The 12,916-nt window shown below is 32.2% G+C and overlaps 1 protein-coding gene and 2 long non-coding RNA genes across 4 annotated transcripts; 2 read left to right on the forward strand and 1 right to left on the reverse strand.

The window, feature by feature from the left end:
- The first annotated feature begins 1,142 nt into the window (after window positions 1-1,142).
- On the forward strand, window positions 1,143-4,291 carry LOC121119189 (RNA-binding protein NOB1). Of its 2 annotated transcripts, XM_040713806.2 has the most exons (6): window positions 1,143-1,464; window positions 1,516-1,733; window positions 1,805-2,200; window positions 2,407-2,700; window positions 2,928-3,303; window positions 3,372-4,291. In XM_040713806.2, the coding sequence occupies exons 1-6, from the start codon at window positions 1,257-1,259 to the stop codon at window positions 3,527-3,529; spliced, it is 1,650 nt and encodes a 549-aa protein (XP_040569740.1). In that variant the 5' UTR covers window positions 1,143-1,256; the 3' UTR covers window positions 3,530-4,291. The 2 variants fall into 2 exon arrangements, with proteins under 2 accessions (XP_040569740.1, XP_040569741.1); XM_040713807.2 differs by lacking the exon at window positions 1,805-2,200 and having other exon boundaries at window positions 1,145-1,464.
- A 565-nt stretch (window positions 4,292-4,856) lies between these two features.
- On the reverse strand, window positions 4,857-6,300 carry LOC139905654 (uncharacterized). Its single transcript, XR_011780604.1, has 2 exons — window positions 5,593-6,300; window positions 4,857-5,461 (listed from the first exon to the last, which is right to left on the reverse strand). It is a non-coding gene; the product is annotated as an uncharacterized lncRNA (long non-coding RNA).
- An 888-nt stretch (window positions 6,301-7,188) lies between these two features.
- Window positions 7,189-11,476, forward strand: LOC139905655 (uncharacterized). Its single transcript, XR_011780605.1, has 2 exons — window positions 7,189-7,319; window positions 7,374-11,476. It is a non-coding gene; the product is annotated as an uncharacterized lncRNA (long non-coding RNA).
- The last annotated feature ends 1,440 nt before the right edge of the window (window positions 11,477-12,916 follow it).

Raw genomic sequence — 12,916 nt, forward strand, 5'->3', positions numbered from 1 at the left:
TCGTAGCTTTATATAAAAATCTGTTTTCTATATCTTGTAGCCTACTAAATTTGTGATTACTAAACAACATTTTGCAAGTGCAATAATGTCTATTTCAGCTGAAATAATCTTATAAATTTTTGCTAGTTTATAGGGAAAAGCCTGAAATTATAGTGGATCATATCCGTATTTTACTAGAGATATCTGAAAGTTGATAAAAATTAACTTTAAAAAAAAAAAAAAGTCAATTTAGAATATGCTAGAGCTATAAAACAAAAAATAATCTACACTAAGTCGTAGCTCAGTTCATCAAAAATAGTTAGCTGAAAAGAAACAAGAAAAATAATTTAATTTGACAGAGTAATTTACGATAGAAGAAATGAATACTATATTTAATTATTTTGAAAAAAAAACAAAAAAAAAACAAGAAAAATCTCTAAAAGTAAGTACGACAATTTGATGACGGCGTCCTCGAGATTTGTATCCTAAATATAAATTATGAACTCATATTGTTATAACTTATGTTACTGTTTTCATTTCTGAGAGACTAGTATTTTTGTGGCGTCACTCAGTTTAGCAAATCAGAATGCATGCAGAATCTAAGCAACGCACCTTCCCCTTACCTTTTCCATCCCATTGATTTATGTAAATTGTAAAAGTTACAGCTTCTACGTATTACTAGTATAACCTGATTGAACCACCGACATTATGAACTCACTAAGCCTACCTATTCAATATAATAGCTGAATAATTTATCAACAGAGAAAAAAAGTTTATGTTGAATCCAACATCTGAAAAACGAGGAGCTCTCTTTCCCCTTTTTACTCAATAGGTTGTGGATCCAGTTATTAATATATAAATATAATATTAATATCCCATAGAATTCCAATTGCTTCATGACTATAAATTCTTTATTCAGAATATTTCATCTCAATTTTTATTGAAATTTGTACAATTTGCTTCTAATTACAATTTCTACTGGATATGCTTAAAAATTTCGATAATTAATTGGATAATAATATTTGAAAGTAGAAATGAGTGCTAATAACTGTAGTAAGTACATAGCTAAAAATATTCATGTGATTTTATTGTAGCAGGTTGAGTGATTATGCTACATAAATATTTTTGAGTTAGGGTTGAACCGTAACATAACTAATAATTCTAGATTCACTCTTGATAAGAAGTGAGAACCTATCCCACGTGTTCCATTGTTACGTGCTAGTATTGACTTGAGGAAGAAGACCCTCAATAAATAAGTAATCACTCATCAAATAATTATGGATTCTACTCGCAAAAAGATAGATCATCTCATCGTCGACTCTGGAGGCTTCATTCGAAATGCTCCCCTTGGATCCTTGTCGGATGATGTCGTCTCATTACTGGAAGTGGTGGATGAAATCAGGGATAAGGCAACAAAAGAGAGGCTCCAGATGCTGCCATACGATTTGAAAATTAAGTCTCCCTCTTCCAAAGCGATTGCTAAAGGTTAGAAAATAGAAATGTGTAATTTTATCACTTCTTTAATGATGTATTTAGTGAATGAGTTCTCGAAGAAGACTGGAGATTTCCCTGCATTATCTGCAACAGATATCATGGTAATTGCACTCACGTATGATTACCATCTGCAGTATATAGGCGAGGATACCCTCAAGGATGTTCCAACTATGAACAAAACAATCAATTTTTACAAACCAGGGGATGAGAGTTACACTCCATCCGCCATGGCTGGCTTCTATGATGGTGATAATAATGAGGTAATTACCCATTTTCTCTTTTCTGTGCTACTAACAATTTTCAAACATACTCCTCTCTGTTTGCTGCATAGTCTTTCCCCAAAGACTCTTTCATGGATGACTCTGACTTGTCTATTACAGGCGGTAATATTAGTTCTTCGGAAAAAGATGATTTAGCAGAATTTTCATCAATCTCCTACTGGCGAGACCCCATTCCTTTAGTAGATGAGGAAATTTCGACTTTTAATATTACTGATAAATATGAATTTTCTCAGTGTCTCAATTATTATCTTTCCTGTCGAAGTTATGTCATAGGATATTGCATTTCCAATTTTGACTTCGCAATATACGACTGCTTAAGTCTTCATAACAATTTGCATCATTTGAAAAGATGGTCTAGTCATGTTCAATCCTATGAATATCATAAATTCATTAAAGATGTTGACCCACAAGATATGAAGACATTAATAGGGTTAATTATGCAATCGGTGAGATTTTAAATTGTGCCTTCTGTAGAATTTACATGTGTGTAGTGTGTTAGGCATTTAACTAGTTAAATAAATTAAAGGTAAGACTAACATAATATATTTTTCAGTCATTGGATTACTCAAGTTCATGTTTCACCTCTTTTGTCCTTACTTTCTTTCATTTCAGTGAATTCTTGGTAACTAATATATGTTCTTTTCTTCTGCAGTCCTCTATTTCTGTTGAAAATGTAACCGAAAATCTTAAAAATGCTATGTTAAATGCTGAAATTCCAGCTCAAATATCCAAGGATGACAAGGAAGAATACGAAACGAATAGTTATTCTTCTCCTGAAACAATTGAAGAAGAAATTGAAGTGGAGACGGACGAGGATGACGACGATGAAGGAGGTTGGATTACTCCTAATAATATCAAAGAGAAAAATAAAATGATGATGGGAAGCTCTGGTGAAGATTCTGAAGAGATCCCCGTTGCAATCATGACAACAGATTTTGCCATGCAGGTAGGTGTGATTTTGTCTACGTTACGTGTGCGTTCATTAATACCAGGTTGTTGCCTACTTAATAGATCGATCTGGCGCTATTTACGCTAAAATGACATTGCTAATAATTCAGTTAATGATTAATTTTATCTAATTAAATGATAGGATTACTATATACCGATTATAGCAGACATTTTTATTCCTGTGCTAAATGTGATCATTAATACATATTTTTTACTTAAATATAGAATGTTTCAAAACAACTTGGTCTTCGTGTAGTGTCCGTGGATGGATATGAAATTAAAACAACAAAGACCTGGATTCTTCGTTGTTATGCTTGCTATAATACAACATCTCTCATGCATAAAAAGTTTTGTCAAAAGTGTGGTAATAAAACATTGAAGCGAGTATCTGTCACTCTTAATGAAGATGGATCTCAGCAAATTCACATATCCACACGAAATCGCTTAACAGGAAGAGGAAAGAAATTTTCGTTACCAAAACCTGTTGGAGGAAAGTATGCGATAAACCCGCTCCTGGCCGAAGATCAAAATCTACCACAGCAGAGACAGACTAGACTTGCCCGACAAAAAACGGATGCATTGAGTGACGACTATTTGGCCGGTGTGTTATCATTTGAAAGTTGAATACATTATTTATACATATACTCATTTCAATTTATTATTTATCAGGATCTTCTCCATTTATCCTACGAGATGTTAATTCTAAGTCAGCTATTGTTGGCACTCCTGGAGTGGGTATAATGAATAATTTTTATTGGATGAAGAAGAACCCTAATGAAGTTGGTCGTGGAACTGGTAATAGGAGAAAGAAGAAGAATAGAAACTAAAATTTAATTATGGATGTTGAACAACTAATTTTGTATAATTTATTCTGCTTCACTCAAATACTTTCATTTGGCTCATTATTATTTAATTTAAACTCTAGTGTAGCGGTTTTTATACATTTTTCCGGAAGGGCTTTATGTCTCGAGTCTGTAGGTCATTTCTTTCATAATCTAGATTCTGAAGTTTCAATGGATACGATGATGCTACTATGTCCGTTTCTGCAAGATAGAAACCATTCTTCACAACCAATTGTTCAACCTCAGAATTAGGTGTTACTTGAATTGACATTCTCTCGTAGCCCAACTCTGATGATTCAATTATTGCCTCTCTCAATAACATACTTCCTATCCCTTGCCACCTCCAATTTGGTAATACGAAGAATCTCCATGCTTTACATGTTTTAGCAATATCAGGCATACCAGGCGCCTCCCGAACAGCCAATGTTCCGACAATATGGCTTCCAAGCTCTGCAACGAGGAAGAGTCTTTTCCTACGTGAAAGACAATAAAATTTGTGTAGGTCGTACCAATCATCCCCTTCCACTTTGAATAGTAATCGAGCTTTTTTCCAAAAATATTGAAATCTTAGTTTACACCAAAACCATACGGCAAGAAGCACAACACATGATGTCGGGATTGGTGGAAAGCTGTGAAGAATGTCATAACATAAATATTAATTTTTGTTTTTGTAACATTTTTGCTCTCATTATGTCATTAAAAGTTATTCACGATTTAGCATTTTGTAATAAATTGTATGAATTTAAAGTTTATGAGTACCTGAATCCTATACCGATTGTAAATATAAGAAATGCACTGAGAACCCACATGGACGGGTGAAGGAACATCATTTTGATTTGTTTACGAAGCTCATTCTGTTGTTGTTCTCTGCACATCTCTGTCAAGAACTTAGCCACTATATGACAGTCTGGACCCCTTAATGGTCTGATTCTTACTCCGTCGATCGAGTTTATTTCCATTTCATCTATTCCCTGTTGCACCATTTATGCACTATCTACAAAGTATTCCTCTTCTTCTTTTCGTTCTCTCGCATAGAAAGCCTTTTTGATGGGGAGCTACTTCCCTTTTTATTGTTTTTCTACTAGACCTCCCAAATTTTGACGTAAAATCAAGGTTTAGTATCGTTCATAAAGTCAAATGGTTGGAATATATTATCAATTATATCATACATTCTTACTGCATACAGCCTAAGTTATTCATCCTTCCCGAGCTATGGCTGGCTCAGTTAAGGTCTTGACATTTATGGTTGTTCAACATAGGCAATGTGCAAAAATGCCTAATTTACTTCTGTAAATTAAAAATGTAATTGAAATAAAACTCAATATCTCTCAAATTTATTACATTAATAAAATTAACATAATACTCAAATCCTTTATGATATATATCCAGTCGTCGAGTTCTGTTTTTCCTGATGGAGGTTTCATTCCTTTCAGGAGATTAAATTTCCCTTATTTGCTCTTGTGTCAGTTAGTGGTTTAGCCAGGACCTCCATTCTGGAGAACTTACATATATATATATATACGTACGTTGTGTAAAATTTACAAGCAAAAAATGAAATGAAAATTTTACAGTACTTGTCATAAAAATAACGCACAAATTGAATATTCTTTAGATAGTCGTTACTATATTTATTGTTTATTTACAGTTTTGACGAAAATTACCATGCCCATATTGTTGAGGGATATTTTTCAATTGTAGTATTTATGGGTCCTATTTTTGGCGAGTCTTCCTGCTATAGCCACTATAATCAGTCCTTCCCACAATGACAAAACCATGATTACTGCACCGATTAATTATTAATTGATTAGTATTCATTGGTACATTAAAAAGTTCAAATACCGACAGTTATATAACTCGTAAATATATTAAATATAATTTTGATTTAATGCTTGCACGAACACGCGATGTTAAAGATAGCTAATGAAAAAATAAAAGGATTTTATTTATATTTAGCTTATTTATGTTAAAATTCTAAACTAAGACGATTTACTATAAACTATAATTATATCATAAGTAAATTTCTATAGTAAAACATCCTTGTATACCACCTTTTTTTGTTTTTTCTGCCCATTTGATGTAAATATAATCAAATCTGCATCCTCTTATGACATTCTTGAAAATGCAACATATTTTCAAATTTTTGACCTTGTGATTTATTTACTGTTATTGTCATTGCTAACTTGCCAGGTTCCTTCTTCAACCATAATGAAGATTGAAGATACATACTAAGATTAACTCTCTCATCCTCTTTCTAATTCGCTTTTTAAATTCGTACTTGATATACGTCCTCCTTTTTTCTATTAGCACAATCGTTCGTTTGTTTGATTTTTAATTTTTTTGGTATAATACAAAAAACTTTGATACACGGGAAATCGATCTTGTTTAAAAAAAAAATCAATTTATTTGCCAAAAATCAAACTTGGCCTCCAGAGCCCAGGAATCTGGTCTGATTACAAATAAACATAACGTTACTTATGTAATTTAAAATTTTGAACAACTTTTATTTTATGTTTAAAGTCTGTATCTATCACCTTTTTTGATATAAATGTATTTTTACCATTGTTTTTCTAAGCAAGACGTACATAAGTCATAAGTCATAAGTTATGACTCATAACTTATGTACGTTATGTTATAATTTATGTGACATAAATTATTTTAATACTATGTAGGATATCAAAAGGAAATGATGACATAAATTAAATAATTTTCTGCAATTAAAATGCTCATTTTGTAATTGAATAAGCCGTTATGATACTTACAAATTTATCTAATTAGACAAATTGTATTATATACAAAATTGCAACTTGTTCACAACAATATCGTGTTCACCCAAATTAAATATCTTAAATAATTCTAAGGAGTTTCTTGAAATAAATCTGAGCAGTAATATCAAAGCAAGAGAAAATAGGAAGTACCACGAAACTTCCTACATTCAAACAACTGTATGTGGTAAAGGAGGAATAAAGAAAATGATTTTGCACTTTTTGTGAAAACAGTTCGTCTAATACAGTGGATTTCAAAGTACGGGTCGCGACCCAATACTGGGGTGTGGAAGAGAAAACACTGGCTCGCTCGCAAATTTAAAATATAAAAATGTTTTTCGTTAGTTTTAAAATAATATTACACAATAATTTTAAAGTCGGACAAATTACTTATTGTCGGTAAGATTTACTTGTTTGAATAGCTTCATCTTACGCACGACGCACTAAACGAGATCATAGCGTAGCATTTTCGAATGTAGGTAATTATTAATTAGTAATCACACTTCACGACGTAAAGTTACTGGATTCTGAATCCAAATACTGTCAGTTTGTTGTTGCTGAGTAACTGACTGTCTTTTTCTTATCAGAAAGAGAAGTTCGGAATCAAATCCATCTACGTCAAATAATAGTGTAATTACGCCGCCCGAAACAGGAAGTTATAATTCTACTAGTAGTACTGTCAAATCGACGTCCGAACCACCAAGTAAAAAGAAAAATAAATCATGGACGCGACAGTATAATGATTCCTTTTTGAAATTTGGTTTCATAAATTGCGCTAACGCAAATCAGGATCCTGAGCCCCAGTGTGTTGTGTACAGTGAAGTGCTTGCTAACGAAAGTTTGAAACCATCAAAACTGAAAAGACATTTAGAATAGAAGCACAGGGAACTCGTGGAAGGCCTATCGAGTATTTTCAACGGAAGCAACGTGATTGAAAGTTATCGGCTCAAGTTCTCAATCGCTCAACTAACTTGAATGACAAGGCACAACTGGCTTCATATTTGTTGCATACCGTATGGCAAAAGATAAAATGTCTCATAACGTAACAGAAAAACTTATTCTTCCAGCATCTCTGAATATGGTGCAGACCATTTTCGATGACAAGTCTTCAGAAAAATTGAGAAGCATTCCTCTCAGTGACAACACAATGTCTCGGGGAATATATGACATTGCAGAGCATTTGGAAGTCGAGAGCTCATTACTCGGTTAAAGTAAGCCAGGAATTTTGCCATCCAACTTGACGAGAGCACTGATGTTTCAAATTGTTCAACACTGTTAGTTTATGTGAGTTATGTTTGGCAAAATGACTTTATGGAAGATTTGCTGTGTTGTCTGACTTTACCAACAAATACAACAGGAGCAAATATATTCGGAGCGCTAAATGACTGAATTGTTGGAAAATACAAATTGAATTGGGCTAATTGCAAAGGAATAACAAATGATTGTGCAGCAAATATGACAGGTAGAAATAGCGGAGTTGGGAAAAGAATATCTGAGGCAGCTGGTAATGATGTTGTTTGGAATCACTGTTCCATTCACCGTGAAGCTTTGCCATCCAATAGTGTTTCACCTGATTTTATGGCAGTACAGCAGGTTTTTTGAATTGTTATGTTCAGAAATGGGAGCGGAGCACACTCATTGACTGTTTCACACTAAAGTACGGTAGCTGTCGAGGGGCAGAGTACTAACAAGGGTGTACGAACTCAGGAATGAGATTCACATTTTTCTGATACAGAAAAAGTCTAACTGGCCAAATTGGATTAACGATGCCAATTGGTTAATAAAGTTGTCAAATTTCACTGACATTTTCTTAATTTTCCATGAAATAAATTTGAAGTTACAAGGAAGAGGCAATGATTTATTCCGACACTGCGGGCATATACAAGTATTCCAAAAGTCGTTAGTACTGTGGCAAGCACGACTAAAAAGTAATCGTCCCAGCGACTACATGTTCCCAACACTGTTATAACACACTGAGGAGAACAGCATCAGTGAAGAAAAAGTGAATGACATTAAAAGTGTCATAGAGTTACATCTCACTGCTCTGTCTGACATTTTTAGTCGCTACTTTCCCGCAGAAGGGTTTGAAAATCTGAAGGAAAAGCTTAGTGTGAAAAATCCTGAATTTATAATGGAGCTAAACTTGATGCCTGAGCAAGAAAACGAGTTGTTGCAACTCATCTGTGATAGCAGATCAACGCCACAAGTCATTCCATTTGCCATCGTTTTGGATCAGTGTTTCAAAAGAATATCCACTGCTAAGTAAGATTAGTGTTTTATTGTTGCTGCAATTCCCAACAACCTACATGTGCGAACTGGGATTTTCGACTTTGACAAGGTTAAAAACAAAAGAAAGAAACCAACTCAACAACTCACCTGACATGCGAGTAGCGCTTTCATCCTGTCCAGATTGGAGTGAGATCATGAACAGCAGGCAGGCCCACCCGTCACATTAGCTAAGTAAAACTTATCTGATCGTCTTTTTTTTATTGAATTTAAAAATGTTATACATGTAACGTCAATGTCTAATTTTAATTATTACTTTAAGTGAAGCGGTTAAAGCTAGCATGTATCAATTGCACAGGCTTTATTGTGCTTTAATGAAAACTAGTTAGAAGATAGGATTAATTGATATCGCAGAGTTAAGTATTTTTCTCCGCCGGGTTTCGAGAAAAAAAGTTTGAAAACCACTGGTCTAATAAACCGTCGTTTAATTTACATGATAAGTAATCTATGTATAAACTTTAGTCAGAATAGGGATATATACATCAAATTAAGGACTTCTAAACCAATAAGGATGATTTGGGTGGATCTTTTTTTCGCGGAACATCCGAATATATGGATCTAAGTCCACTCATAGTTCCATTGAATTCATATCTTTTTATGACATTGGGGTATCCATGATGTTCAGGGATCTCATCTCTTTAGAAAAGGTTCATCCTCCTTCCTCGATCGATATCATTTCATTTAATGGAAGCATTATTGATTGTGCAGATATCCTTTAACATCCAAATTGGTTCAAATACTCATCCTTCCTCTCTAAATTTTTTTTGTGGAATCATTGTATACTTCTATAAGAACTGATGATAAGTTTAATCATGATGAATATTGGAACGAAATGTACAGTGAGGGAAGAAGAGACTTATTATCCTTCATCTGCAGCTCTTATACTAAAACAACTTCAAAGTCTTCTCTTTTTCGTCTCCTAATATTCTTGGAAAACCTTTTCATTGATATAAGTCCTTAGGTGTCATTGATGTACATAACCAATGAATACTAAAAAAACCATATCCATGAGACTGAATCCATTTATAAGGTTTCATTATTTCTGTCATTCTAGAAACTTCATCCTTGCTTCCGATTGTCACTGGAAAAACAGTAGAATACGATCCTTGACCATTAATTTTATTTGGTCCTCTTTTCCAGATACTTTTATCCCTAAAGTATATTCAACTCTCCTATTACTTTCATGTATGCATAAATAGTTTATGGAAATTCTTACTTAATAAATATTTTAATAAATTAATTATCAGTGATCTTATTACTTTTTGTTTAACATATTTCAAAAGTTGGTGAGTCGGAAGTCATTTTTTGAATTACTAAATCGTTTGTCAAGCATATGACATTAGCAATTAAAGTTATTTTCCTATTCATCATTTGTATATAATGGCGTTATGCACTTAAATAAATATATGTTTATTTATGTTTATATTTTTATTTTGTCTTAATTGTTTAGCCTTATAATATATTTGATAATTGGTTAATTTACTGCGATTTAGACTTATTACAATTATATATTTATAAACATCTAGTTACATAGTAAAAATGTAATATTTTTATTGAATACTCTCATTGGTCTAAGGTCTGTTGATAAGTGTCTTGGATTGAAATCCATCGATATGGTGAATAATTGTTTCGTTCTAGAATTCCGTAGTAGTTACCAGGGATCGAAGTCTAAAAGAAGTAACTTTAGTGCTTATTTTTCTCAGTGTGTAAGTTTTGTAATTCAATGTTATTAGAAATTAAAAACAACAGGTTTATATTAAGAAAATTATGTCTTCAACAAAAAGTCCAAAATAATACTTTCACTAATTATAATATTTTCAAACTAATCGTAGAAGATATATATTTCCTTGAAATTCTTGACGTTGATTGTGATAAAAAGCATCATTTTGATCGTTTTATATTTCGGTCAAATTTTCTAAGCGTTAGGAAAAACAACTCGTTTCTGAAGTAAATTATGACATTTAATAAATACATAAAAAATAAGTTCTACTAAAATGAAAACACAAGAGTAAAAAATGATTCAAAAATTGAATGGTGGTGATTAAAATGATGATATTATGAATATTGATAATGTTGAAGACCTGTATAAAAATTTCGCTTGTCTAATTGTATTGTATAAAATGCAATTAATAATATTGAATAAATTCATAAATTGACTCTTTATTTACAATAATATACCTATTCATTGATCTGGAACATTTAAAAAGAGTGAAATGAAGGAATGTTGAAAATTAATTAATCATGATCCCTAGTATATGTAATTATTTTGCACTTTATCACAATCACTTGTTCTTTAATGCCGGGAGTGACGAAGTAACACGATCTTTTGTTGGATTCAATTCCACACATTTGCCAAGGAGTCTCCATCTAGACTCCTTTTATTTGATGATGAATGCTTATGATAATTGATAGCCATCCTAACAAATAAGTTATTACGATATATATAGATTGACTGTAATCTTGGATTGAATTAGTATTGATGATGACAAGGCTAAAGAGTTAACACAGAATAAGCATTCCATGTCATTTCCCTAATGAGTTAGAGTGAAATCAGACAGTATTCTTCGTTCCTCGCTGTGGACCACTATGGAAAAGTGATGATCCACTTAAGAAACTGCGACTTACCTTCATTGCTTCACTAAGAGGTGGAAGACCCTCAATGGGTTTGTATATCTTAAATAGAATGAAGACCTTGTCAAATTGTAGAATCAAGAATATAGACTGTTGTGACAGAACCTGAAGAGAGTGACTCAGGATACCAATTCTTTGGAATAAAGGAGCATTGTTAGATTATAGCCTAACTCAAAAGGCCAATGTTTTTCCCTGTATTAGCAGAAATATGGATTCCTTATGTCCCGAAACACGGAATAGATAAGGAGGATGGACTAAATAGAAGTAGACATCGACAGCTGACGTACATTATCGTAGAGATATTGAGTGAAGTCAAATTATGTCTACGTCCCCCTTTTTATATGTACCAGAATACATATATTTCAAAATTACATACTTGCTTTTATTATTATATTCAAATATTTTATAATATTAATAAAAACACATCAATACATTTTAAAAATTAAAGAAAACCAATATTGTCATAAATTCCTTAGCAAAACAAAGTATTATAGAATTACTGTTTATTCAATACAAACTATTTACTATAGAGCAGGGTTCGGGGAACTTTTACTTTGGAGCATTACCCCAAAAGAATTTGTAATTAAATTAATTTACACCATACTAGTGGTTTATTTGATTTAACGCAAGAAAGTAAAAGGCCTTCTTTATGGCATGGAAATAACATCCACATCCATTACTCCCAAAAAATTTTTAATTTTTCAATTTGAGGTAATTTACCTCTGTTCCACGTCCACGTATTGTCTACAATAATGATTTTTTTAGTATGAATCTCAAATAAATACAGTCCATAAAAAACCTGGAGGGGGGATGTATTATTGTACACCATTCCTTTTACTCTACGATCCTAGTGTCAGTCGTTACTCAAAAATATATTTTATATAATAATTTTTTTCGACTTAGTGTCAAATATTGCGAGAGGGTAGAGAATATTATGGTTTATAGAATAAGAAAAAGCGGATGAACTTTTAATATATTATGTGTTTCTTCTGTTTGAAATTCCACACATTACAAAATACCAAAGTTGTATCCGTCTATACTAATAGTACCTTATTATGTAAGATCACTTATAAGAGTAGTAAAACAAACAAGATAAATTTTTACCAGAAATTATATTTGGTGTGTAGGAAATGGAACATACATTAGTTCCGAATTAAATTGATGCCCTGATTTTATTATATTTTCCCCTCTGTATTACTTTTTAAGTTTAGTTAGATAACTTTTGGCTTTGTGAACAAAGCAAAATAAGAATTTCGAAAAAGCATTTTAAAATAATTAAAAAAAGATCCAAGGCATAGGTTCATCATGATAAAATTGCTTATTATCCTAAGCTCCCTGAATTTTCTTCAGTTTTAACTTTTATAGTATTCTTATATTATGAGATAAATATTTAAAAAAAAAAAAATTATAGAGTCTAATTAAACATCTAATTGAACATTTGCTCTTGCAGAAAATAATTATTTAGAGTTACTCAAATTTCAACAGATACTTGGTTGTGATCAATTTGTTACAATGTTTTGAGATTAATCGTTGTATTTTACATAAACATTCCTTATCTGAGTAAAAAACGGATTAGTAAAGTCAAAGATAAAGAATTCTTAAGAATCTGTGATTTAGGGTTAAGTTTTTGTTTTTTCTTTTGTAGAAAATAATTTTATCTTATTTGATGGCAGAGCTATAGTGTAGCTAGGTT

This window comes from Lepeophtheirus salmonis, chromosome 6 (genome assembly GCF_016086655.4).
Source record: "Lepeophtheirus salmonis chromosome 6, UVic_Lsal_1.4, whole genome shotgun sequence".
Classification (NCBI taxonomy): Eukaryota; Metazoa; Arthropoda; class Copepoda; order Siphonostomatoida; family Caligidae; genus Lepeophtheirus; species Lepeophtheirus salmonis.